The 26,752-nt window shown below is 40.6% G+C and overlaps 1 protein-coding gene across 1 annotated transcript; it reads right to left on the bottom strand.

Annotated features, from left to right (window-relative positions):
- Positions 1-459: 459 nt before the first annotated feature.
- On the bottom strand, positions 460-26,299 carry ANXA11 (annexin A11). The gene is made up of 15 exons (XM_030453089.1): positions 25,982-26,299; positions 14,874-14,934; positions 13,954-14,078; positions 12,212-12,589; positions 11,610-11,697; positions 10,675-10,769; positions 10,125-10,238; positions 8,918-9,008; positions 8,720-8,799; positions 8,558-8,614; positions 7,558-7,651; positions 6,781-6,876; positions 4,436-4,494; positions 3,600-3,722; positions 460-1,187 (listed from the first exon to the last, which is right to left on the bottom strand). The coding sequence occupies exons 2-15, from the start codon at positions 14,923-14,925 to the stop codon at positions 1,128-1,130; spliced, it is 1,512 nt and encodes a 503-aa protein (XP_030308949.1). The 5' UTR covers positions 14,926-14,934; positions 25,982-26,299; the 3' UTR covers positions 460-1,127.
- Positions 26,300-26,752: the final 453 nt, after the last annotated feature.

The following is a 26,752-nucleotide window of genomic DNA, read 5'->3' as shown; positions in this document are numbered from 1 at the left end:
AGGTAAAGGGATCTGCCTGACCTTTACAGGATGGAGAGAGCACACGTGTGTGAAGCAAGAGGAGCTTGCACATTCTTGATTAACAAGTCGTCTATTTTTACTGATCTAACTCAAAACTCTTCCCTCCTCTTGCACAGTTTGTCTTTATATATTTTGATTTTGAGAACTGTCATCTGAAGAGAGGTCATTCATGTTAGCAGAGAATAAAAATTCAGAGCTCCAAGAGTCAGAGAACTTGCAACAGGCAACATGAAAATACTGCAGAATAGCTACAGATTCTAGATCATGTAGAGACAGCTTCTCATCAATACACAAATCCCAAACTCTTGTCAACACAAATACTTCTGTGTAATCCTGTGGGTTCCAGAAGAGAGCTTTTATGGAAAAACTAAGTTACATTAAGAGTCATCACTCACATGTAAATCAACATGAACACCAAAAAGCACAGTTTGCAAAGAGTTACAAGATAAACAGCTTTAATTTCATACTTTCTTCTTAGATACATCTATTTAAGGCACAATCCATAACTATAGAATCTTCACTCAAGCACTGCCTTGTGACAGTCACCCTGGTGAGAATGAAATGTGGAACCTATCTTCCTTCAGAACAACCAAGGAAAGGAAACAGAACTTGTCAAAGCTCCCTGAGAACAGTCTTAACTAGACATGAAAACTCAGGGCTCTTCTCTCCACATACCATGGAGTTTGCTACCAACTCTGCACACAACATACATAAAACTTGATTTAAAATGGCCCATAATGTTTACACAAAATAAAGCCTTTAATCAACAACTGTGATTTTTGTTCCATAAACCAAACATATTATAACAGCATAAGATAAGCAGAAGAAAAATAATGACCTGTCATTCATGGATTTCTAAGAATACAATACAAAATCCTCAGCAGATGGCACATGAGCTTGACATTTCCAATTTTGGGGCATTTATTACCTACTATTTTTGACCTGAAGGGAAGATACATGCAAGACTATCTTTAAAAAATTTAATTGCTTTAGGAGAAACAGGTCATTATGTATTTACTTTTGGAGGAAAAAATAAAAAATAAAAAGAAGCTTTAAAGAAAAACCATGAAAATAGCAGCTTTCTAAAGAAAAGCTCAATGCTCCATTTAGTCATTTCCACCACACAATTTGAGTAGGATTTTCCTGTAGTCTCCTGAAGTGTCATCCTGGAAAGAAACCCAGAAAAAAAGACAAGATGAAGACCTGTGCTTGGAAACAGAGAAGAAGAAAACACTTAAGCATCCTACACACTGTATTAACAACCTGAGAGATAAAGCCAGGGCTGAAAGAAAGCAGGTGTTAACTTCTTAAAAAATTATAAAATTAAAAAGTCTGCTGATTGGAAACCACTGTAATACACAGACAGTAAAAATGTCTCCTTCTATAACCAGAACTGGAAGTGTTTCTGGAGAGTCTTCTGGGAAACTGAATTTGACAGACCACTTCAACTACCTACCTGAGAACACTTCAGTAAAAAAACTCACACTGAAAAGCTGTCTCCCAGCAAAAGCTATGGAAATATGGAAAAATTCATACAGAACTCCTCTTTCTTGCAGTCAACATGGATAATTTTCCAGGGGCAACAAGTGGAAGTTTGCTCTTTATTATGTTCAAATTGCCCTGATATCTAAAGTTCTAAGCTGTGTTTACTTCCACAATTTAGAGAACATTTCTTTCACACTGTGGGCAGTGCATACACAAACAGGCACTGAAATGACTGAAAGATCTCATAAATATGAAATCACAAAGCTGAATGACAACCATTCCCTACTAATTGCTCATTATTAACAAGTTTTGGTTGATAAGGTTTGCAAACCCTTCCCACAGAACAAGTTTGGCCAGTGCATTTATCCCATCCTTCACCTTCAGGCATGACTGAAAACTTCTGTCCAGATCAAAATTATTACAATAGTGACAAAGTGACACTCCTGAAAGATCAGGGTAATTCCTGTGTAGGTGGACAAGTGGAAAACATACTCCAGTTTATACTGAAAGGAAAGAACTGCTGTCCATGGAGGGAAAAAAAAAGGGGGAAGGGGAAGGAGAAGAAAATTAAGAACTTTCTTTCCAAAGTCTGAAGATATTTTTTACCCTACTTTTACAGAAGTAGAGTGTACATGCACTCTGTGCACATAACTGTACACATAACTGTGCACATAACTGTGCACATAACTGTGCACATGCATGCCTCATATTTATTTAAACCAAGTTTTGAGTAAGTTCAGCCCATTAAATGGCCTGCTTTTAAACAGTAAAATTACTTTAATGCCAGATCAAAAACAAAAACAAGAAAAAAAGAGTAATAGTGACACAATGCAGCTTTCCACCAAGGTGTCATTGTGTTTTACTAACACACTGGTGATCACAGGCCATGTAACTCTGTAACTACTGTGGCAGAAGCACATCTTCACTCCAGAGTTACAACCTCAAAAAGATTCTGCTTGGTGATCCTCTGTGGCAGAAAGAACATAAGGATTATATAGTTTCTGGTGGAAGGCTCACATCAAGACCTTTTGGCACACACCACCCTTTACTACCTTTGCAGGATCCCTTCCAAACATCGACAAGTGGCAGCCCCTCAGTGTCAACAGCAGAAGGAATAAATAAATAGGGACTTAAGAGATGGCACCTTCATCAGATGGCACCACTCACCCTCCTCCAGCTCTTACTGCCCTTCTCATGGGCCTGGCACCCTCTTGACCATTGCTACAGCTGCTCACAGCAGTAGTAGGATGGATCCATGCTACAGAATGGGTCTAAAATCTTGTTTTTTCAAGACAAAGAGGAGGCCATCTCTTAAAAGTGTATTAGGAGCTTTAAACTCTCAGCACACATGAGGCAGAGCACCATGGTTACCCATTTGGAGGGCTGAAGTGTTTCCTACAAAATCATCTGCAGAGACTGGGGCAGAGACCAAACTTAAAACCAAGCTCTCTGAAGCCTCTCTGGCCCAGTTTCCCACTGGGCTACTCCAACCCTGATGGAGTAGCAATATTAAACACCAGCCAGGCAGGCTGGCAGCAAAGTCTTGTGGTTTTGTTGTTTTTTTTTTTAAAACTGGTTGGGAACAGAAGTGCTGAGGTACTAACAGGCTGACTCCTGTTCTTACCTCTGCTGTCAGAGTGGTTCCAAAGAATGGTTATCAATATGGTGATAGGCACTTTATATATGTAAGTATAAATGTAAGTATCAATATAAATATAAATGTAAGTATAAATAGAAATAGAAATAGAAATGTAAGTATCAATATAAATGTAAGTATAAATATAAAGTATAAATATAAGTATAAAAATAAAAAATAAAAATAAATATACATTAAATATAAATTAAATATAAATTAAACATAAATATAAAGTTGGTTGGTTGTCTTTGTTCTCATCCCTAGCTCATCCAGCCCTCCCACAAAAGCCAGTGCTGCCTGTTCTTAGGCTTTTCAGCCTCCACCCTCCTGCTGAACTGCAGCAAAGCAAGCACAGCCAGATATCCCCAATGCACTTAAGAGCTATCCAGCTTCAGGCTCCATGTTCTCCCAGCAGGAAGGATGCCATGGCAGGGAAGGTAAACTCTGAGTGCCTTACAGTGATATCTGAGTAGAGGGATCTGCCATACATCCTCTTGTACTCTGCACGTATGTCCAGGAGGTCAACCTCACTGCGGGACACCATGATTCTGATCAGAGTTCTGTCTTTTGTTCCTGCCCCCTGGAACAAACAAAACAGCAATATAATATATACAACAATATACTACAACAATATAATAATAATAATTAATGTTAATATAAATATAGTATAATATTAATATGTTAATAATGTGTGGAAATGCTGGATGATACGGCACGAGGAAAGAAACAAAATCAAATCAACCATCACCCCAGAAATGACCAACTCTTTACTAGCATAACCCCACTGATTCCAGTAAATTTGGACAGAGTTTGGGCTATTGTGGTTAAATAAATTAAATTTACTGGTAGGACACTAACAGTGAGTTCTCTGCAGAAGAAAAGTCTGAAAAAAATACAGGGGAACTGCCAGAGGGACAGGCAAGTTTGGTGAGTTTAATGGCCTATTTCTTTATTTATTTCAGCTAGACCTCCATACTTAAAAAGATATCAATTTCAATGAGACTTAAGCATATTTATTTTTTTACCAAGTGGAGACCTTCCTTTAACCTATGGCTGTATACAACTATTTGTTTAGTGATTCAAATTACCTAGGTTTTCCCAGCCTTTTGTAATAATGACTGAATCCTGTCAGTCATCTGCCCACTGTAAAATGTAATCCCTTCAGCTGATTACTTCATTCCAAGTCTCTGTAAAGGCATTTAAAAAAATAAAACAAAACAAACCCCACAAAAAAAAAAAAAAAAAAAGAGACAAACTACAGTATAAATTTATGCATTTTCTCATAGGCCATACCTTCATTGCCTTCTGCAATCTCTCTGCAAAAAAGGCCGGTGTATTCTTGAGGCACTTAACTGCAAAAAGAAACAGTGTTACAGAAATCAGATATTCACCCTCAATTACAGCTCACAGTCAGGTTTTTTTGAGCTTACCCTAGACAGTAACATGCTCTAATTTTACATAAACAAACACTTGATACAATGCAGCTTCCGCTCCTTCAGTTAGTCACTGAAATTGGTTTTAATCCGAAAAGTAGCTGCAATAAAATTAAAGAATTTACTTCACTTTGCAGCTCAAAACAAACATTACCATCACTAGAAACCATTCAGCATGAAGCACTCCTCAGGAATCTTTAAAGTCTAATGACCAGATTTGCTTAAAAAGGCAGAAGAGAGGATGGGGAAGAGGCAGAAGGCTTGGGGGAACACACAGTGGTGCTCCTGGAATTCTCCTGATTTAAGAACTGTTTGGCCATGCATCTGCAAGGTATGAAAAATTCAAGTCCTGCCCTAACAGAAGCTGGGAAACTCCCTGTGATAGAAAACTCACCCTGACTTTAAAGTTAATTCTGGGTTTTTTTAGTCACAAAGTCTACCAGGACTCTTAAAAAATTCTTGACATGTCTATTTGATAATGACTGCACTTTTTATTTATTTTATTCATTAGCAATCTGGAAGACAAAAATCTAAATCAAATTATGGTCATGTTAATTATGATAGTGAAAGAATGCTCCAACACTCATCAGAATTAAAATATATACATCAATCCTACACTGAATGTCCCAAGTAAAAAATCATGCAGTCTATGGCAAACTACAGAGAAAACAAACCACACCTGACATATAGCATAGCACAAAAAAGGCAAATCAACACAGAACAAAAGAAGTAAACCTAAATAGGGATTTCAAGGCAACACAAGTTTCTCTACTGGAAAAAGTACTTTTCTGCACAGGAAAATGCAGATGAAAGAGGAGTTCACCACACACAGTTGTCATTGATGCAAATCATACACTTCAAAAACAAATGGCAAATGAAATGTTTGTTGCCTTATCACTCACTTCAGCTAAAACAACACACTTGCACTTTTGGATGTTTGAAGATGTTATTGTAAGTTACCAGTTGTACAATCCAGAAAGCTTTAAAGAAAGCAAAATGAAATATTTTCCATTAGAAAACCTTTTCTTTTATCCTGAAAACAAGGTTCACAGAACAAATGATGTTCATTGACTGGTGAATATACACCAATATACTCAATATACTGGTGAATATATTGCCATATACAGAAAAATTAAAAAAAAAATCAAATCAAAAGCAAAAAACCCAAACCAAATTCAATATAGGAGTTACTCTGTGAACATTAATAATTCTCAAAAGGCTGCTGACCTGTTTTCAAGCTAAGGTCCCAATTCTGAACCTGTATCTACATGGGTCCTGTCAAGTGACTGCAAAGCCCACAGTGGGAAATACTTCATTAAGTTTTGTTTTCTAACAACACTTTTTGGGGTGAAAAATTCTGAATCCTAAAAAAAAAAAAGTCTGCAACAGAGCTGGATGTAGTTTGGGTCATTAAAATACCACTATGGTACAGCTTGGCCAAGTGGAGCAACAACAATAGTTACAGAGTTCACAGATGCACAAGACAGGAGTGAAGAAATTCTGTGTAATAAACAGAAAATGAAATGGAGGTGTAAAAAAGCACTCTTATCTAATAGTTGAGAGCCAAAAGAGCTATAAAGAAATCCACAAATTCATCTAGAATACAACATCCCAAGTAGAACTACTTCACAACTTGAGGCCTTGTGCCAATCTCATGGAAAATTATGGCTATGTCCCAAGGATCAGAGTTGAGGTGAGAGTCTTTACTTTCTGGAAGTACTGAGGGCACTCAGAGATTTAATAAAGCTGTGACAACAGGAAATGTGGAAAAAATAACCCCGTTGCAATAAATTTAAGTTTTCTTTCTCCTCAAAAGAGGCAGAGGTAATTAATTAGAGAGTTAATGCTGCTTTTTGCTTGATTTCCAAAGCTGTCCCAAAAATTCCATATTCTCACTCACTCTGCAAGTTTGAACAAGTTTTCATCACTTCTTCAACAATGCCAAAAGCAGGTAATAATTCTCTTCCCACTTGAACTTGTAAAATTGAAACTTTGCAGCACCTGAAGTAAAAGCCTCATCTGTCATTTTGAGGTGAATCAAGTGCCCTGCATTCCTAACCACGAGTTACCACAGAAAGCTCAACACAAAAAGCAGAAAAACTGGAATTATTGCTAATAACACCCTTAGCTGGAGTCAGAGATGTCACCACCTCAGCCACTTGGGACTGGAAAACTAGGAATGAAGGTGCTAAGACAACAACATACCCACTGCCAGCATGCCCTTTTCCAGGTCTCCAGACATTTCCCGGCAAATGCTTTTCTCTATGTCCCGGTTGCACATCCTCTGGTACTCACTGAAGACTGTGAGGGGGAGAGAGAGAGATTTCAGGAGTCAGCCTCACAAAAAGAGGTGGCACTGGTGCACACTGGATGGCTTCACTTCAATCTCACTTCTCAACTTGACACTACAGGACATTCAGGCAAGTTTTTTGTCCTGTGTTATCGACCTTTTTATTCCGTTTACATGGCACCACACTCCTTCCAGCTTGCCCAAGTCTGTCCTTACTATTAAAAACCTAGAAACCACTGTAAGGGAAATACTGAAAAGTCTTCTAGGAAAGATTTCAGTGTCAATAAAATTAAGAAAAAAAACATTCACATTCCCCCACACACCCATCCCCCTTTCCTCTCCATTAGTTCTATGCAGTTCCTAAAACATTTCCACGTTTCCACTGATGTAACCCCTAATGAGTAAAAAGGGGAAGGAAAGAACTCCAACTGAAACAATTTCAGGTTCTCATTTCTTTTATCAGAGAAATATTTGAACATTTGACCTCTATCTGTTCTGATAATCAAGAAAGATTCTCATAACATGCAGCTCTTGTGTCCCCTTTCCCTCAGCAGAATTCACCCAGCTTTTCTTTGAGGTATCATCACAGACATTTTGCAGACAAAGGCAATCCAGGCAGAGAGTGGTGTTGCACATTTTTATCATCACATGCACCAGAAGCAAGGTTCTGTTTAGGCAGAGGATGCCATTACCTGCTGTGAGGTGAGCCCTGCTCCTTGCACACAGAATGGCATTGAATTTGGATTCATCAGTTCCCAAACGGTTCTCTCCAGCTGCATAAAGGTCCTGAAAACAGAGGGAATCCACATCTCATTACTCAGAAAAGCAGTTGAGATGAAGAACTGAGTTACAAACCTGCTTCCTTACAGTCTCTCCTCCTCTTGCACTTATTTTTTAGTCTATTTACTGCTGGGAAAGAGGAGCAAGCAATAAATAGCAACTAGTTCTGGCCTTCCTACAACGTGCTATGCTTACTGATGTATAAGTGCTCAAATACAAGAGTTCTAGCTGACTAAAGAAGGGAAAAAAAGCTTTTTAAAGTACCTGAAAACTGTTCTTTCCAACAGGGCTTACATCTAGCTTTTTTTCTGTGCCTCTAGGTATATTCTAGGACATTCTTGTCTTCCAGCTACCACATACTACATAGAAAGCTAATTACACAGCTTTTGATGTGACAGGAACGTGTCCAAACAATCCAGGGTTTTCTCTTTGCTATGTGGTAAAATAGAACACACACACAAAAAAACTCTTGGGGCAAGAGTTGCAAGGTCCTAGTGCCTTGTTTCCTGCAAAAATTTAGAGTTCCTTATAAAATACACAGGTTAATGCAGCTTTTGAATAAGTATAATTCAGTTTACATAAATAACACCTCAAATTAATTTGGACCATTCCCCTAAGAAGCAGCATAATGGAGTCATCCAACACCTGGAAAAGCCAGACAGCTGACAGAATGAGATTTTTAAAAAAAACCCAAGCTTATGGATTCTGCTCCCAAAAGCTTCATCTCTGTCATGGAGCTACATGGCTCTAAGACTTTGTTAGGGCTTTTCATATCAATTCATCCAGTGAAATATCACATTGTATCAGGTGAAGGTACAATGTGATCAAAAGTAGGAGTAAGCAGAATTTGCAGAGTCAAATTTCAGTATATTGAGTTGCCACATCTAGAAGTGATGAAGAACTTCTACTGACCTGCACATCTTTTTGGACAAGAGCCATGTCAACATTATTACTTTCATCTCTGTTGCCCTGAAAGAATTTGAAGATACAAAAGTGTTACTGGGGAGCCTTATAAAATTAATTTTGCTTTATTATTAAAACCACACACACCCAAAACTTTGACACGTTAAGTACCTGAGCAAGTGAAATTAAAAGCCTCTGGAAGTGTCCAGATGTGTCACTTTTTATTGCTTCCTCCAGAGTTTTCTTAAATTCTGGAAGAGAAACAGAGTCATGAATCATCATACACACCTGCTCACTTCAGAAATTCATATTGCCAATCAGGGGTTAAAAGAAGAATGAAAAGTTTGATGGAACTGTAACAAATCCAACCTGTTTTATAGACCCTGTTGAGTTCCTGAATATGCTCATTACTGCGAGAAGCTAAGATTTCAATGAGGCAATTTTCATCAGTTCCAATGCCCTAAAATAAAGCACAAGAAGAAAACACATTTCAGATTCTTATCCTAATTCTACAACCTGGAAGAAATATAACAAAATAATACCACAGAATAAAATTCAGAATATAGCAAAGTCAATAGTTTAAATGCTACTTATGACACATTTCCAAGACACAGATATATATTAAAGATAGAAATGGAACAGATCACTTATGAAGATAACATTTAATTTTAAAATGTCATACTTCACCCCAGATTAAAGGCATTTTAATAATCTATTTTTTTTTCTACCACAAAAGATGAACGTATTAATTCTTTTAGGGAACTTTCACTATTTAATAGATGGCAGCTGCAATTACAATACAGCTAATATAATTTCATCTTCCCATCTACTTTCAAATTGTAGCCAAAGAATGTGTAAATGAACATACTGATTCACTAATGGAAACATTTATTTCACCTTCATTTAAACATTGCCTTGAAATGCAAATGTCTGACCTGTTTTTACTCTAAATACCCACATGTTTATAGAGTTTGCTTAAAGAGAAAGCAGACAATATTTCTATAGCATTTTAGAAAACGTTCAACATGGGCTAGAAAATACACTTTTGAGATGGGGGGAAAGATACAAAGGTACACTCTGCCCAAAATCTTTATGAATCTTATTTTCTGAACTATTATTTAGCACTGAGTGTTAAAGTCACTGGAAGCTCTAAGCTGAGATGTTCTATGATCAGTTCCATCAAAGCAAAAACCCAGCAACAAAGATGCCCCATGCAGTGGCTGCCTTAGCAGAGAGCTGTCTCAGTGGCTTACCAAAGACTATGTCATACATGAACTGCAGAGACAGTTAGAACTCAGTTTCCACCTTTTTGTGTGCATTTATTAATATACTTCTATTACAACACAAACCTATTCATGAGTTTTTAACCTATGGAACAACATTTCTCAACTTCACTACCCTATATCTCCAAGAGATGGGGTACAGATCAGTGGGTTGAATATCTGGACAGAGAGCAGGAAATCTAAGATCAAGCTTTTAAATTACTATACTTCTAAATTACTTTTAAATTACTATAAAAAAATCCATCAGCTCAAATATTTTCTCTATCTTACATATTTTTATCTCCTACACAAACCTTTATAGCTTCCTTGATTTCATAAGCATCAAACATGACAGGTGTCTTCATCATTGCTAAGATAGTCTTCTCAAAGTTACCTGACAGCTCAGACTTGAGATCCTTGATCAAATCCTAATGAGAAGTAAAAAAAAGGAAAAAAAAAATGCATACCATTTAAAGCTGACAAATGTAAGCACCAAAATTGGTGAATTTAATTAGAATTCTTTATGGGCAAGCATCAATATTGTATCTTCAAGTAAAGTTATTCCACTAAACACTAAAACCTGCATAATGTAGTGTATCTAGGTAATTAAGGTCCAATTAAATACTGACTGCACAGACCAGAGTCACTGTAACCACTGAGCAGAGAAACAGCTTTTTACATTTCATCTGAACCACTGCATGAAGAACCCCAGGGAGCACCAAAGCAGAGCCCTGACCAGGCAACGCCTTGTGAACCATCTTCCCCTTGAGTAACTTCCTATCTTTTTTTCCCCAAACACTGACTTCCAGTGAAGAAATGCTGGCTCATAATTCTTCTTCCTTCTGTTCTCATCAGGTATTTTACCTTTCCATAAGCTGTTTTGAAGGAGAGGAGGATCTGTTGCCTTTGTTTGTTTGAGCGGCTCCCCAGGCAGTCGATAATCGCCTGCTCGTCAGTTCCTGAGAAGCAGACAGAGAGCAGAGGGTGAACAGGCACAGCAGCAGGACTCAGCTTCCTCTTTCCATTTCACAAAACCATCAGGGTTGGAAGGGACCTCTGGAGATCACCAATTCTCCCACTTAAACAGGATCATTACAAACAGGAGGGTTTGGAATATCTCTGGAGAAGGAGACTCCACAGCCTCCCTGGGCAGCCTGGGCCAGTGTTCTGTCACCCTCAGAGTAAAGAAGTTTTTTTCTGATGTTTAAATGGAACTTCTCATGTTCCAGCTTGTGCCTGCTGCCCTTCATCCTGTCACTGGGAACTACTGAGAAGAGGCCAGCTCCATCTTCCTTGCACCCACCCTTTGGATACTTGTAGCCATTAACAAGGTCTCCCCTCAGCCCTGTCCCCAGCTCTCTCAGCAATTCCTCATAAAAGGGATGCTCCAATCTGCTCATCACCTCTGTTGCCCTCTGCTGGACTCTCTCCAGTAGTCCCCTCCCTGTCTTTCTTGAACTGTGGAGCCCAGAACTGGATGCAGTAATTTGATCTTGACTCTTCCAAACCCAAGCAACACGACAGGTATGCCTTAAATTCACCTATGGTGTCTCCTCTTGTATCTGACCACAATTTAAGGCACTATTTCCTATCACAAGAACACTAAAAAGCCCCAAATAACCCCAAAACCAAATACCAAACCCATCCCACTTTTTATGCCCATGTGCATTTCCAATCATTATTCTGATAACCAAGGACAACTGCATGTGAACTCAGCCCATGTGTCACAGTGGAGCAAGGCAGTGATTAAAAGCTGCAATTCTACTTTTATCTGCAGTGTAAACCCACAGACTGCTCACCAAATCCCTTCATGGCCTTCCTTAAGACTTCTGCATCCTTCAGAGGGTCAAATCCTGGTGCATCTGTGATTGTGCCTCGGTTGCCATGCTAAAAATCAGACCAAGTTGAGTTGCATAGTAGTGTTAGTCAGTAGAAGACTCTTTTACTTCTTAAGAAAGATTACCACTGTCACCATTTTTCTTTTTTTGCTATTAAATTATCAGAGAGAACTCAAAAAACCTCCATCTTAAACAATTTGTTCTTTTCTAGACTTAAATTATGAGAAAATGCAAGGTCAGTAAGGTTCATTGATATTAAGACTGTTGTCTAATTAGTTGAGGTTTGAGGAAATTGCATACACAACTGCTAAAATGTTAAGTTAGGAAAAGCAACTTCATTAAATCTGAGCTCACATCAGATCTTTCTTCTTGGATAATGCAGTAAAACAGCATTTGCTCCCTGTCACTAGAGACAACATTGCTTGCATCTGGAAAGGATCCATCCCTCCCTTCAGTTAAGCTTCTTCTCATTAATTCCTTTTCATTTTTAATATGCACAACGAAAACTTCAGAGAAACACACACATGGTCACACCTCTAAATCAAAGCACTGAATGCTCTTACTGTTACAGGAGGGACTGTAGGCCCTGTAGGTCCTGAGTAAGGGGGCACAGATGGATTCACAGCTGGGCCTGGTGGAAAACTTGGCAGAGGCTGCTGCCCTGGGAAAGGTGCTGGTGGTTGTCCTGCATAGCCCATAGGCTGCTGACCAGGCAGTGGGGTGGGCTGGCCTGGCACAGGGCTGCCTCCATATCCTGAGTAAGCTGGCATTCCTGATGGTGGATTTCCTCCAGGTGGAAGATATCCTCCATAAGAGGGCTGTTGTCCTGGTGGAGGTTGCCCAAAGCCACCTGGAGGGATTGGAGGATAACCCCCAGGTGTTGAAGGATACATGCCTTGTGGTGCATTTGTCCCTCCAAAGGTCCCTGCCAGGTTGGATGCCTGCAAGGACAGCCAATAAAACAAGAGAGAGGACAAATGGTTTGAATACTGTGAATTTCAATGCTTTAATCATGTGTTTAACATGATACAACCTCCCTCCCTACCAACCCAGATAAGTGTTTTTTGCAAAAGAACTTGGTGATAACATGTATTACTAGTGAGCAAGATGGGAAAAAGAAAAATATGAATTTATCCACTTGACTCTTGCTTTACTATAATAATCAGCTGCCACTCATCAAGAAGCAGAACCAAGACACACATCCATCCCCTGCATCCAGCAGTACACACCACTCATGTCAAGAGTGCCAAGAGCCACACATCTCTTATTCACAAATCTTATGCCACTTCATGGCAGCAACATAAAACTCTGCTTTATCCTTTCTCCATCCACGGCTGCCTTTACATGGCCACAGCATCATCTGAGGGCAGGGAATTAACTATGAGGAGCACCTGGCTGTTCTATGAAGCACTGGTAGTTAAGAACTAGTGGGAGTTCCTGGACAACATTTGGGAAGACATCTGCAGAAAGTGCCAGAGAGATGCTCTGCTCCACATGCAGTATCATCTTCCCACAGGACACACTCAGGCAGAGAAGCCAGAGCTGACATTTGATGTCCCAGAAGCTCCTGGCTGTGGGTATTGTTATGTGCAACCTGAATAATCTGTGGCTCATTTTGACTGCTGGCTGCCAAATAAATCACTTCCTTTAATTGTTGCCCCAGAAAGGCAGATGGAATGTAAATGTCTCCCTACAAACTCTGCACTCATTATGCAGTGTAACAGAGTTCTGAAGGCTAAATTGTTCAGGAAGTGTCACTCACTTCCACCTTGTGCAAAGAAAGATTAATATGGGAAACCTCTGCATTTTCTTCATGCAGTATAAAAGGTTTTACTTCCATGTGTTAAGCACCTGTCCTTACAAGTGACAGCTGAACCCATATTCTTTTCAGGGACAAGTCATTGATACCACACAGTCTGCTTCCTTTTTCAAAGTAGCCAAAATCCAGGAAAAAGGCAAAATCTGCACTGTGTTTGTCAACCTGAATACATTAACACAGGATACTCAGTGTTACTTGTCTGTTGCTCTATTCTTCTGCACAGGAAAATCCAAGTTATCTTACTTTTATGTCCATGAAGTTAGGCTCCTAAATCAATATTAAATTAGGGGTCTGCTTTTTTAAAAGAAGGAAAAGCTTGCAGTAAGCATTTTTTTTTCAAGAGGTAATATTGAAAGCTCAACACAAAACCAGACAAGACATAAGGGCACAGAACTCAAGTGATAAATGTCACAGTGGCAATGCCAGAAATATATCTTTGCACTTCAGAAAGTCACAGTGAAACACATTAAATGAAAGCAAACTCACCATTCCAGCCATCTGGTTGGGATTGAACTGACTGGCATAGCCAGCCACATTTTCCAGACCAATTGGAGGTGGATTTGAAGGTGGATTTGAGGGTGGATAGGCAGCACCACCCCAAGGATTGCCACCTGAAATCAAACACAGCTCTGCTGTAACAAGGAACTAAACATTTTTAAACTTATTCCTTACTTCTTACATTTCTAATGTAATGTCTGTTCAGCACTAGCTGTTTGGGAGAAGGAAAATAAATTGGGAGCAGTGCAATTATGATATAAAGAGACTCTAAAATTTCTCATTTCCCAAGTTAGCCTGCCTGCCTACCTCCACACTTCACCAAACCCTTATCACTCCAGACCTTTTTTTCTGCCAATGAATACTAAAAACTATCAAGTTCATTACCAACAACCCCACTAATACAAGCAGCAGTTACATATTTTATCAGCTTTGCTATTATAATCAATAAATATCATTTGAACAGTGAATTAGAATCATAGAATCGGCTGAGTTTATGTCACTTATTAGGGTTTATGTCATAATTAAAGCCCTAATCTTCTGTGGGATATGTTTTTAAACTGTGTAACTGATTTCTCCCTGCACTCATTTTCTCACCAGGTGCCTTTAAGGCTCAGTGCTGACAGGACACTGTTCCTTGACATTTATTGATTTTGGTCAAATTATGACCATCTCCTAGTACTGTGTGCTTCACTGGAGATGAAGGAAAATGGACCTTATATGAGCACATGCTACAGCACCCATATTATACAGATCAGCAACCCCAGACAAGATAAAATAGGACTTAACAAGAGAGCACAGAAAGCTTCAGTGGGTCAAGAAAACCCTCCACAGTCTTGTTCTTCGTCCACACCATCTTTCCACTCCAGACAACACCACCACTGCAATTTAATGTTTACAAGACAACTTACCTGGGGCTGCTGGGGGATATCCACCTGCTGGGGGGTAGCCAGGATAATTCATTGCAAAGAGCTGAAAAAGATGTGTGACAGTTACTACCTGTAATGTTTCACTAATTACACCACATAATATTAACAGGTATTAACAGGCAGCAGCCAAATTTTGGAGAGGAACTGCACAAGTTACAAAGGCTCCTCCTCTTTGCAAAACCTCTTCCCATTGCCTTTTGCTGAACCAATAAACAGGGTAAGGTAACTAAGTTGTAGTCACTCCTCAGGCTATTATTCATTTCTGTTACTGTTTAATTTGCCTACTATGTTGTCAGGGATGTATCACTTGAAAATGCTCACTTTATTGCTCTATTAAAGTCTCAGGAAGTTCACAACCTACACAGAAGTCTTATTAATCACAAGTAGAAAAATATCTGACAGACAAGCCCCACCTTGAAGTGAATAATCCCAGGAGATGTGCTAGGAGGCATTTAATGCACACCTTGCACAAGTACAAGGTCAGAGTAAGCAGTGAAAGGGATGCACTTCATGCTTACAGCAGCACCATAAAATAGGAAGGGTTTATAAAAAACCAAACCAGATCTCTCACAGCTGGTAGTTCCTCTGTCAGCACAGAAGTGCACAAAGTCATCAGCTGTCAAAAATAGAAGTGGAGGATGGAAAGGAAGGACAACTAAATGAATGACAACCCAAAACTTAGGTTCCAGAATACAGAAAGCCTCATTTTACACAGAACAACTCTCAGGAAGAATGGTAAAGGTAATTTAAGGAGCTTGTTCTAGATGAAGAAGCCATCCACTATCAGCCTTAACTTTTTCAAGGTTATTTTTAGTGACAATTCCCAGTCTATTTTTAAACTGCTGAACAAACAGTATCCCTTTCCTTTCTTTCCCCTCAAGCACTGCCTTTTGCACCTGGCTTGTTTTGCTGTTTTGGATTTCAGCTGCAGAGTTTTGGGCTGGGTTTGGGGTGAGAAGAGCTCTTTTTACATGATTGTTTTCATTTTGCATAATCATCTTAAGTTCCCTTTTTGGTTTGCATGGCTTTTTGCATAGCAACAGTGGAATGGAAAAACGCTCAAAGAAAACCAAACCAAACCAAACCACAACACCAAAAAATAAACAAAAAAACCTCCCAATTATAAAATCTTCATTTTATTTAAAAATTGTTTGGAATTCATGCTGAAAGTACGCATTTATATCTAAAAAAGGGAGATTTGAACAAAGTGCAATGAACAGAGCAGATCAGATGTTGTAACCCTACCTTACTTTCACTCCAGTATTTAAGTGAAAAAAGTTTTTCAGAACTAGCAAAGGTGTCTTTACCAATAAGTCTGTAAGAGGTGCCTTTTACTGGAATACTTTTTCCATGCAAGCAAATTTAAGTACAATCTTTCCTTTTGTACCATTTGTTCATTCCCTACCTCCCCTACAAACACAAGTGTGAGGTTCTCCCTTTCCTCTTCTGTTTTTTAATGGAGTTCACAATCCACTCAGCTCCACACTTGATGTTCAGCTGGGAAACTTGCTAAAATTCAACAGAATCAGGCATGAAATTAATAACACAACCATCACAGACCAACTGTGCATATTTAATTGTAAGAACAGACTATAGTTTAGCTAACCTCAGTCTGTTTATAACCACATTGTACCTGAAGGGCAGAGGCTCACTGAAAATTTTGTCCCAGATGCTTGCAAGATGCTTTCCATAACATGGGAAATGTTTTTACTGCATTCCCTTTGCCTTTTGTTTATCCTTGGTTTCCAGTGAGATCTTCCACAGGGCTGTCTAGGAGTTTTAAAATAGCTTAAATATCAAGGCTGCTGATGGCATTTATTTTACCACCTCCACACAGATCAAATGGCATTCAGGACCACGTTAAGACAAACCTAAATGTTCAAACAGGTTCCAGAGTGGTCCCTGAAGTTCTAAACAACAGCACTATTAACAACTGTGACAACACCACTACTATTAACACTCATTCTCCTTCTGGAGAGAGAAGACTCTTCTTACAGCACCCTGTATCAGACCAGCTGCTACAGAAACAACCAGTTTTGGGTTACACAAGCACCCTTCCACGTGATTGAGCTTTCTGTAATTTTTTGTTTCATATGCAAACACAGTGCCTGAGACCCTCAGCACCAAACCCAACATACAAGAAAATTCCTGTGCAATAAACATGAGGCAGCATAAACTCTACACTCAGCAGTCACCAGAGAGAGCAAATGTATTTTTCTGGGCATGCCCGATGCATATTTTAGGTTAAGATTTCCTCTTATCTGTGGTCCTTTGCTATGCTAAGATAAATCTTGGGAAGAAGTCTCAGATGGTCATCCCTGCAGTTTAGAAAAATAATGGATTTTTACTTTTGACTGTTCACTGATGCTAAGTACTAACATATAGAGCATAAAGGTAAGGCAGGAGATGGATGGGGTCTTTCCCTGTGCTCTAGAGATACAATGTCCCAGCAGGAATAAACCACCAGACTTCACTGCAACTTTACAGAATATAAAAGAGCCAAGCACACTAATAAAGTAGATGCAAATTAAAGTTATAAATCCCATCCAAATTGCACTGGCAAGATACTGCCTGCTGTTACCAAACAAGAACTTAACACCCGAGGCTCATGAGACCAAAAAGCCCAAACTTAACATTTTTGATGAGAGCTGAAAGCAAAACACAGATCCTTCTCCCCTGCTAGAAAAGGACCAGGCAGCTCCCTCCTTCCCTGGCCCTTTCCATGCTCCTAGCAGTGGGCACACGGGGATGCTGGTTTGCTGAAAGGAGGTGCCAGGTCCTGGCTCCAATCTGGGAAGGGATACAAGTGGCAGAGCTCATGCCCAGGCTGCCAGCTCCACTGGCACCTCCAGGCAGGTACGGGTGCAGGGGAGGGGAAAGTTGCCAGAAAAAAATCAAGAGAAAGCAGCCTGGTACTTTAAAACATTGCTAACAAGTAATTGGCTTTCCCTAATAAAACATAGCCATGGTATTAAAAAAAAAAACCAAAAAACAACAATAACCAAGAAGCAAACTAAACAAAACCAAATTACTCATCACTAAATAAGCCAATGAAACCACCACAAGTCAGATTCTTAGCATGGATAATACTTATTAGTCAAAATGGACATTTTTACATACAAATTGTTCCAGCACAGGAATTATTTTCTTCTTCATGTCCAACCATAATACTTTTTATTTCTTTATAGATTTTATTTTAGCTTTATGTGTAAATGCAATACTGAGAGGAATTGCTAAAAAAAAAACTTAAGATGCATTTTTCAACAAAGCTTCAAGGCACAAAGGTTTGGGGGGGAGTATTTTGTGCTGGAGGATGGGGACCAGTAGGACAGGCATTTTTCTTAGTGGAGCTGTTTGCTTGCTTTTAATCTTATGTAGAGTGTTCCTTTCAAATTAAAAAAAAAAATTAATTAAGTGAGCTTTCTGGCAATTAAAGCTAAATTTGAGAATAATGGCTAACTTCATCACCAATCTCACAAAAAAAATATATTACTATACATATAAAAATGTTCTACTTGGTTCTTTCAAACACTGCATTTCCACAGGGCTTGTCCAAAGGGAATTTTTCCCATAGTGGTTAGATTCCAGGAAAACTAGATCCACACGACCAAATACTTCCCTGATTACCATCTTTTCCACACTTCAACCAAGTCTCTGTTTGCCATTTCTCTATCTTGGCAAATATGTTTAAGTTAACTTTCCCAACTATTCTCCCAACTTCGTCTTCACCTTCTTCCCAAATCTCTCCTGCTCCATCTACAACACCTTACTAAAATTGTGACTGATGAAAGGCACTTGCCTGCTGTCCTGGTTTGGGCCAGGATAAAGGTGATTTTATGTCTTGTACTTTCGCTTTTAGCTCAGTCTCTTGTAAGTAGTTGCACTTGCTGAAATTAACAGCAAGTTTCTCAGACAGTGTGTGCTTCTAGGATTGATAACACTTGATGTTTATAGTTACTGCTAGAGACTGGTGTGCAGAGCCAAGGACACTGCTCAGCTCTGAGGAAAACTTTTACCCTCCAGAAGGAATAAAGAGGTCCCACCTGCAGCCCTGCTTTGGGGAGGAATGGACAAGACAGATGCCAGAATTGACCAAACAGAGGATTCCATCCCATACACCTCATACTCAGTATAAATTTGAGGGAACACAAGGGCCAAGCCATGCTTCCAGCTTCCAGCTGCCTGCCCTTCCTGGTTCTCTTCCTTCACCTGGCATCCTGGAAGGATTCCATCCTTTCCTCTGCCTGTGCTCCTGATCCGTGCCAGCCCATATCTGTGTGTTCCTGCCTCCGGTTCCCGACTGCTGCTGACTCCAGGAGTCCAGCCTGGACTTTCCCAGGGCTGCCCTGCAGCCTCGGTGGTGACGTGAGAGTTATTGGGGGAAAGGAGGGAGGAATGTGGTTTCCATTTTCCTGTATATTTGTATATATTTAGTAATTTTTCCTATTTATCATTACTGTTTCATTAAAGTTGTGTAGTTTAGTTTCCAACCCATCAGTCTCTCTCCCTTATTCTCTCTCCTTTCTTTATCAAGGAGGAGAGAGAGATTAATAGAGAGCACCTGTTACTCAGTTTAATTGCCGGGCCAGTGCCCGGCACCTGCTGCCTGACACCTGCTGACAATAAAATGGTGACACAGGTGACACAGAGGAGGGAACAGAAGTCCACCCTGCTGTGCAAACACCGTGTGGGAGGATACAGGAACAGCAAAGTCTGTGTTTGCTCATCAAAGAAGCGTGTAAAAGGAGGAAAAAAAAAAAAAAGGGCAACAAAACCACACATGGAAAAAAAGGAGTGCCTTGGAAAAACCACAGAGCAAATGCTGTTAAGATCCTCTCCCCATTCTCAACGTTCACCCTGGAGGTCGACCTCAAAACTCTAAATAAATATCTAAGGTTTTCCTCGTGCAATGGACACTGCTATCTCGCTGAGCAGTGCAAGCCATGAACTGCTCAGGCTCTGGAGCAATTTCCCATTGCTCTGGACAAGCTAAGAGTGAAGAGAGCTGTTCATAAGAGATTAAATCCATGACATAAATTCAACAGGAATTGAAAACATTCCTCTAAGCCACAGCATAACACAAAAGCACCAGAGCTGGAGATATTTAAAACAAAAATAGAAATTACAGCAGAAGTAAAGGGCAACGTTTTAAGCCTGCTAAAAAACTTGTGTTTCAAGGTGCAATAGAAATAATCCAGCAACTGCATTCACACCCATTCCTGGAATTTATTTAGTGGCTTCTGTTCAAGCCAAGGTCCAATAACTCGAGGGCAAAAAAATAGGAAAACACCATGACCTGTACTTGTTCAAAATCATTTGTTTAATTATGCCCAGGGAACACCGAGGAAAGTTAAACCCTTGGCCTGCACTCTTCCTTCAGGTTAATTACCAGGATGTAGTACAAAAGGCAGCCTAAAGCTATAAATTGTAAAACCTGCTCCAAGACTGATCCCTGATGATGAAACCAGCAGAATAGAATCTATCACTGTAAAGTTTGCAGGAGTTAATTGGGACATCATCTCCATGAAAGACAAGGATGAGCCACAGCCAGCAGCACACCAGCTAACTGGTATTTTACCTGCCTGAGCCAGATTTAGCTTTGACTTATGCATGGCAGCACAGAAGTTGTTCTGCTCTGTACCATATACATATATATATATATGTACCATATACACACATATATTTTTAATTCTGACAGAAAAAAAGCCCTGAAGTTTGGCTTTGCATTAAGCTTTCTGTGCACATAACTCCCTGCCTAGCCTTCCTTTCACTACAAAAAAAAACAAAACCACCTCATTTAATAGAATGGATTAGTAGATTCCGTTTTCAACAAGGCTTCAAGTAGCTGAGTTTGTATCAGCCAAAATTCAGGAAGCCTCTTTTACACTGAACTTCTCACTCATAATTTGCCTTTAGGAACCTTTTCTCACCTTCATCCAAAATGCGTATTTTAAGAGCAGTAAAACATCCATTTCCTACCAAAAGATGTTTACTCTAAACAAAATAAATGAAAAAATATCCACAATTCATAACAGAGAGCAAAAATGTTTGGGTTCTTTTTTTTATACAAAACTATCAACTTCAACTGCTTGCTAGCATTATAATTCAGGACACTGCCCTTTTTTATGATCCTTGTAATTTGATAATATAATAATTATTATTATTAATACTTAAATATTTTATTGAAAGATAATTCAGCTTTTTAGTTGTTTTGTTTAACCAGACTGGGGGGTTGTGGGGAGAACATCAGCAAGGTAGCACTGACAAGCCTCAGTAAAAAAAAAAAAAAAAGCAGAGTATAAGAGAGATGCTACGTCCAACAGAGAATGGCTGAAAGAGAAGATGGACTCATGAGCCACAACCCAGCTGTATGACTGTTAAATTAGAACATTCATATAATTGATAATTTTCCATGACAGAAGCATAAACCACAATTTTAAAGCCACACCTTGAAGGAGATGCTAACACGAGGTGATCGTGTCGTGGGTTCTAGACAAAAGGGCAAATAATCACACTGCAATCTGCAGACTTTAAGCAATGCAAAGTTAAAATTTAAACCCCCACAATTTAAATTACATGGAATATTAGCCCACTTCAAATATTTTATGCTGTTGAACACTACTTAAAGTGTTGTTTGAACAGCATTAGAAACACTCCAGAAATGTGTGAGAGTATATGAGCAAGGTGACATTCTCCAAGATGGTGAAACAATTGCTTTGATGGCACCTGCACTAGCTCAGGTTTGGCATTTCATAGAATAATTTTGGTTATAATGGATCCCTTAGATCATCTCGTTCACAAGAAATTTCCCAGATGACCCCCTCTGATCTACAACTACTGCCTTCTGTTGCTTTTACTGATTAGTGAGAGAACAAACCAAAAATGACACCACATTCAGCTGAGACCTGGGAAGCCAGCAGAGGTAATTCTGAGGGATGACAAAAAGGATGACAAAGGTTCTTTTAACACCTAGTAACAGTAACCAGCACCTGCCATGCCACAGGAGCAAACTGGGACCAAAAGCTCCAATAACCAACCAGTGGCTGAACAGAGAGAAATAAATATATTTCTGTACTTGGTTTTATGGCCCTTTGTCTTAGGAGTCCAAACAGCAGCTGGGGGAGAGCATTCAGTCTCATTCAACATCAGTGACTTTTCTGGGAAGATCACAGATCTCTTTGGGTTTACATATTGGTGTCTCAAGGCAGAAAACCCCAAAGAATTGCTTGGGCTCTTGAGATCCATGTGCAGCAAAACCACGGGTTAATTCCCAGAGGTCAGTTTCACTTTGACTCTGCTCTGGTTCAAGTGTTTCTTTTTGTAGCACACACTCCTGTAATGTTCTCTTCAGGATATTTACAATACAAAGAGTCAAAACATGTACGGCAAAAACAGATAAATACTTTCCTAACAACACAGCAAACAAGAAAAACTTGAAAATGTTTGAAGAAATAATAGTGGAATGAGGTTGTTCTATTTCAAACTCATGATTTGTCACATAATTTGTTGCAAAAAACAGTCATGTTATAAATAGTCTGAATTATGCTCTCAACTGAGTAATGCTTCAAGGAATTTATACTCATCTATTTTAAGTTCTACCATGCAAGAACAAATTTTGACATTATCAGTACAAGTCAGGGGAAGCAGATACTAATTACCCCATTTCACCAAGGGCACTCTGTGTGGGAAATCCTATAGGATTAAAGCAGCACTGACACGTTCAGTACTCAAAAACAGTTACTAGAAAAATACCTAATTGTTCATTTCACACCATCAAGCTGTAATCAGGCTGTGCCTGAAGGGCAGAGCCAGGGAGCAGCCCTGCAGGAAGGCTCCAGCATTGCCCAGCCCTGGGAGGCAAGGAGAATAAAAGGACAACAAAGGTTTTCCATGAGGTCCTCTGCCTGCTACATCTGCACTGTTTGGAGCCAAATAACACCAGGCTGTCACAGTGACAGCTCCACAAAGACAAGCACACTGGTGGCACCTCCATGGGACTGTAGTTAAAAACTGTCCAGACCTCCCTACGTTGTGCACAAACCCACTGTGCCCTACACCAGGCTGACAGCTTTGGGATTCCCCTGCTGGAAAACAGGTTGAAAGTGTGAGCTTGCAAGTGATGGTAACTTTCTCTTAAAGCTGAGAGCTTTGAGGCTTGCTAGACCCCCACACAGCTGCCCAACAACACTGGGGAGGTTGTTACTTGTCAGTGAGCAAAGGGTGCTTTGTTCATTCCTGACTGCATAAAGATACACTGCTTTTCAGTGGGTTAATTAATTCTTTACAGGAATTGACTTATTCAAGACAGAACCAATTTAACCCAGTAAACCAGAGAGCCAGGTATTCCGTGAGAACTGGAAAAAAGCGAAGTTAAATGAAAGCAAAACTATGACCTTCACATTTAGTCTTCATGTGGGACCAGCAAACTTGTGCCCTTGAAGCTTATTACTGAAACAGAAATATTTTCCCCCTTGAGTCCTAACATTTGTAAAAGACATTTAATCTCCTAGCTAATGGAAAACTGTGTATTTTCAAAACACTGGTTACAGTCTCTTGGAGGCACATCATCAAGCCCTCACTCTGACCTGTAACTGCCCTCCAGGCTTGCCCCATCTGGGAGGTAACTTCCTATCAAGATTTTGTAGTGAGGGCTGATAAAAATCTGGAATAAACATGGTGCAACAATAGAGGTAATACACTCTGAATATTTATTGCTGCATTGCACTGCCTGGCACTCTTCCCTGCTTGAGGAAACTCAGCATTTACATTAAACACAGCTGCTTTCAAATGAACTTCCAACAGCAAAAGCAAAGGGACCACCTCAGCTTCTGTGTTGCCATCACAGGACCATAATCATGCAGCCTCAAAGCTTTTGCTACCTTTTTCAAAAGCAACTCAAAACAAAAACAAGAATCCCTCCTTTTATTCCAACAGTTTACAATTTAAAATATACCCCAAGAAGAAACGCATGCTTTGAGGTAGCAGACATAAACCTACAAAATAAACACAATAAATTAGATTAGTGCTGTTACTCTGTTGTATACTTAATTCAGGGTAAGCCACTAACTGCGATTTGAGGCTGACAGAGAAGTTTCCATGGATGACTAAATAGAGCCTTGGCTAAAAATAAAGGAAATTTTTGGTTTGCAAAGAACCCTGCGATTTCTGTAGCCATCATTAAACGACCTGGCTTATTTTTATTACATCCCTGCTTTAATTATAGCCTTTTTTAACCCTACATCACTATCACAGAACTAAGATAGTTTCTATCTTACTCCTGATTAATGTAATGTTATTGAACAGACCCTCTGGATGCTCCATCTTATGAAACTTTCTAGAAGTCTACGAAACAGCATTTCCTGTAGCCTTCAAACCAGGCAGACTTCTTGACTTAACTTTTTGTAGTAGATCAGATTATGTATTTTAAGCTTTTATCTAACACTACAGTCTATATTTTTTTTCCTTTAGTATACTATATTGAACACATATCTCCAGGAAAGATCTCCAGGCTACTGCGGTTTCATTATATCTTTTAGTGACTTCTGCCATTTCACAGAATTTCCAGTCTGACAACACAAATATAAAGGACAAGCAAAAGAAGTCATGCAGCATATGAACATGATGACTACCCCAGAAACTATTCCCCAGATTCAGAGAGATTTTTTGGCTTCCAACTTCATGCTGAGGTCAGGCAAGAGGAAGCTATGTAAGTACGACATTTGACATAGACATAAAATCATCAGGCCCTTAAAAAAATCCTGCTCAATTTTTGTTATATATAGCACACCATATTATAATATGGTACTTTGGAAGCTGGAGGGGAGGGGGGAAGAACTCTAGGATGACAATATTCAGCAGAAATACAGCAGGGACCAGGCCCCAGGCAGAGCTGAAAGCAGTACAACCTATCTGCTGCATCAGTGGGAGGAGAAGTGGTCCGCGTGACTCTTACAGCAGCTCTAAAAACAGGAAATTATAGAAATAGCCAAGCTTAGGGAAACCTTTCCTGAGCTCCAGCTGTACAGCAGCCATACACTGCTGCTGTTGTTCCTCTACCTGCTCCAGTAGACTCACTCAGCAGAAAACACTGTGTGCTGGGGGGGTATCAGGGAATAAACCCCCCCCAGATCCCACAGCAGCCAGCCCTTTAGATGCATAAAACCCTATTATCAACTCCTTAATCAGAACACCAGCACTTTTCCTTCCTGGCAGCCTGCTTCCACATCTTCACCTCAGTCTTCCAGCCTCAGTGCATCTGCTTCAATTTTTGGTCGAGCTTCTGCCTCTCCCTTCAGAAGATTTCTCCCTCAACCACTCCTCCCTGTCAGTCAGAAGCTTGCAGGAACTGCTGTTTATCTGATCGTCGAGGAAAAACTCTTCTAAGAAAATACTCCCCAGTGCTTCCCCAGGAAGAGGCTGGTTACAGGGAAGGGCTTCGCCTTGCTGAACACTGAAGGGTTTGCTGTTTTCTGTCTTTTGTGGCAAAAGCATAGCAAGAATTTTAAAACTGCCGGGTTTAAAACACTTTAAAGTACGCGTAGCATAAGCAGAAGTAAAATACACTATAAGCAGCTTGAAGGAAGGCCAAGTTTGGTAATAAAAAAGCGTCGTGCGACAGCTCTGACGAGACTGTCGTTTTCGGCTTTCTCTCGTTAACCACACACACCAAAAGTACAAGTTCAGAAGAAACTGCGGGCAGAGGCGCAACACCCAAGGGCAACTGGAAGAACAAAACACTCATTTTCCTCAGAAACCACCTCAGAAAGAGACGCGGCTCATGGTCAACTGCGGAGCTACCGCGGGACAACATCTCCCCTGGAAACAGCCCCAGGGACCGGGGCTGGTACGATGCCTGTCACCCCGGGACCGTGTCTGTCACCCCAGGACCCTGCCTGTTACCCTGGGATCGTGTCTGTCACCCCGGGACCGCGTCTGTCACCCAGGGACGGTGCCTTCTCCCCGCCCCCCACACCCCCGAGGACGCCCCGGCTGCTGCTGCTGCCTCGTCCCGGCAGCCGCCTGATTCCCGGGGACACCATCTCGGCCCACATTCCCTCTCCCCTTCCCCTTCTCCCCCAGCCCCGTCCTACCGAGGATCCTCAGGAGCCGCAGCCGCCGCCCCTCCTGACAGCTCGGTCGCTCTAGGAAGGGGTGGCAAGATGGGAGGAGGAGAAGGAGAAGGAGGAGCCGCTCCGGCCGCCGCTCCTTCCGCCCGCCTCAACGCTAGGGAGGGCCGGGGCGGGGAAATACCGGCCGAGCCCAGGCTGTGGAAAAGCTGACGGGGCCCGGGGAAGCCGTCCCAGCCGGGGAAACCGTCCCGCCCTATGGAGCAGCTGTCCCGGGCAAGAGGGAAGGCAGACGGGGCTCGGGGCCGTGAGGGAAACCGCGTTCCTCGGTGACCGCCTCGGCGGTGCCTGCGGGGAGCGGATCGGGAATGGGGGAGGCCCGGGGTTGGGCGGCCAAAGGGCGAGAAGAAGTTGTTGAGTTCCACAAAACAGGTTTGACAAAAACAAAAAAAACAAACAAAAACGATTTCCAGAGGGAAGTGCGTGACATAAAACTAAACCAACCAGGAAGAAAGTGACCGCACCCACCAGCCCGGCCCGCGGGGGTTTCCCCTGGGGCACGGCTGATAGGGATACAACGAAGCCGAATCAAGGTTCTAATAGCTCACCCTAACATCGGATTTAACCCCCAAAACCCATTGCTTTCCCCCGAAATTCATAAAGACGTTACAGACAACGTGTTGTCCCAAGAAGGTGGGACAGAAATCCCCATTTTGTTGTATGTAACGCACATTTTCTTCAATAGAACACAGAATTTGTAGAGAAAAGTATTTTTTCAGTCTGTACAAGCAGTAC

This window comes from Calypte anna, chromosome 6 (assembly GCF_003957555.1).
Source record: "Calypte anna isolate BGI_N300 chromosome 6, bCalAnn1_v1.p, whole genome shotgun sequence".
Lineage (NCBI taxonomy): Eukaryota > Metazoa > Chordata > Aves > Apodiformes > Trochilidae > Calypte > Calypte anna.
Note: the sequence above shows the minus strand (reverse complement) of the source record. Positions and strands in the feature narration are given on the sequence as shown.

Bases quoted from the DNA above. Each gene is read 5' to 3' on its own strand.
- ANXA11 (XM_030453089.1), bottom strand. From the start codon at position 14,925: ATGAATTATCCTGGCTACCCCCCAGCAGGTGGATATCCCCCAGCAGCC. The intron at 9,009-10,124 runs GTTTGTGTAGGA...GCTTTATTTTAG, and splicing joins AAATCAAGGAAGCTATAAAG to GGCATTGGAACTGATGAAAA. The intron at 3,723-4,435 runs GTATGGCCTATG...TGTTTGTTCCAG, and splicing joins GATTGCAGAAGGCAATGAAG to GGGGCAGGAACAAAAGACAG.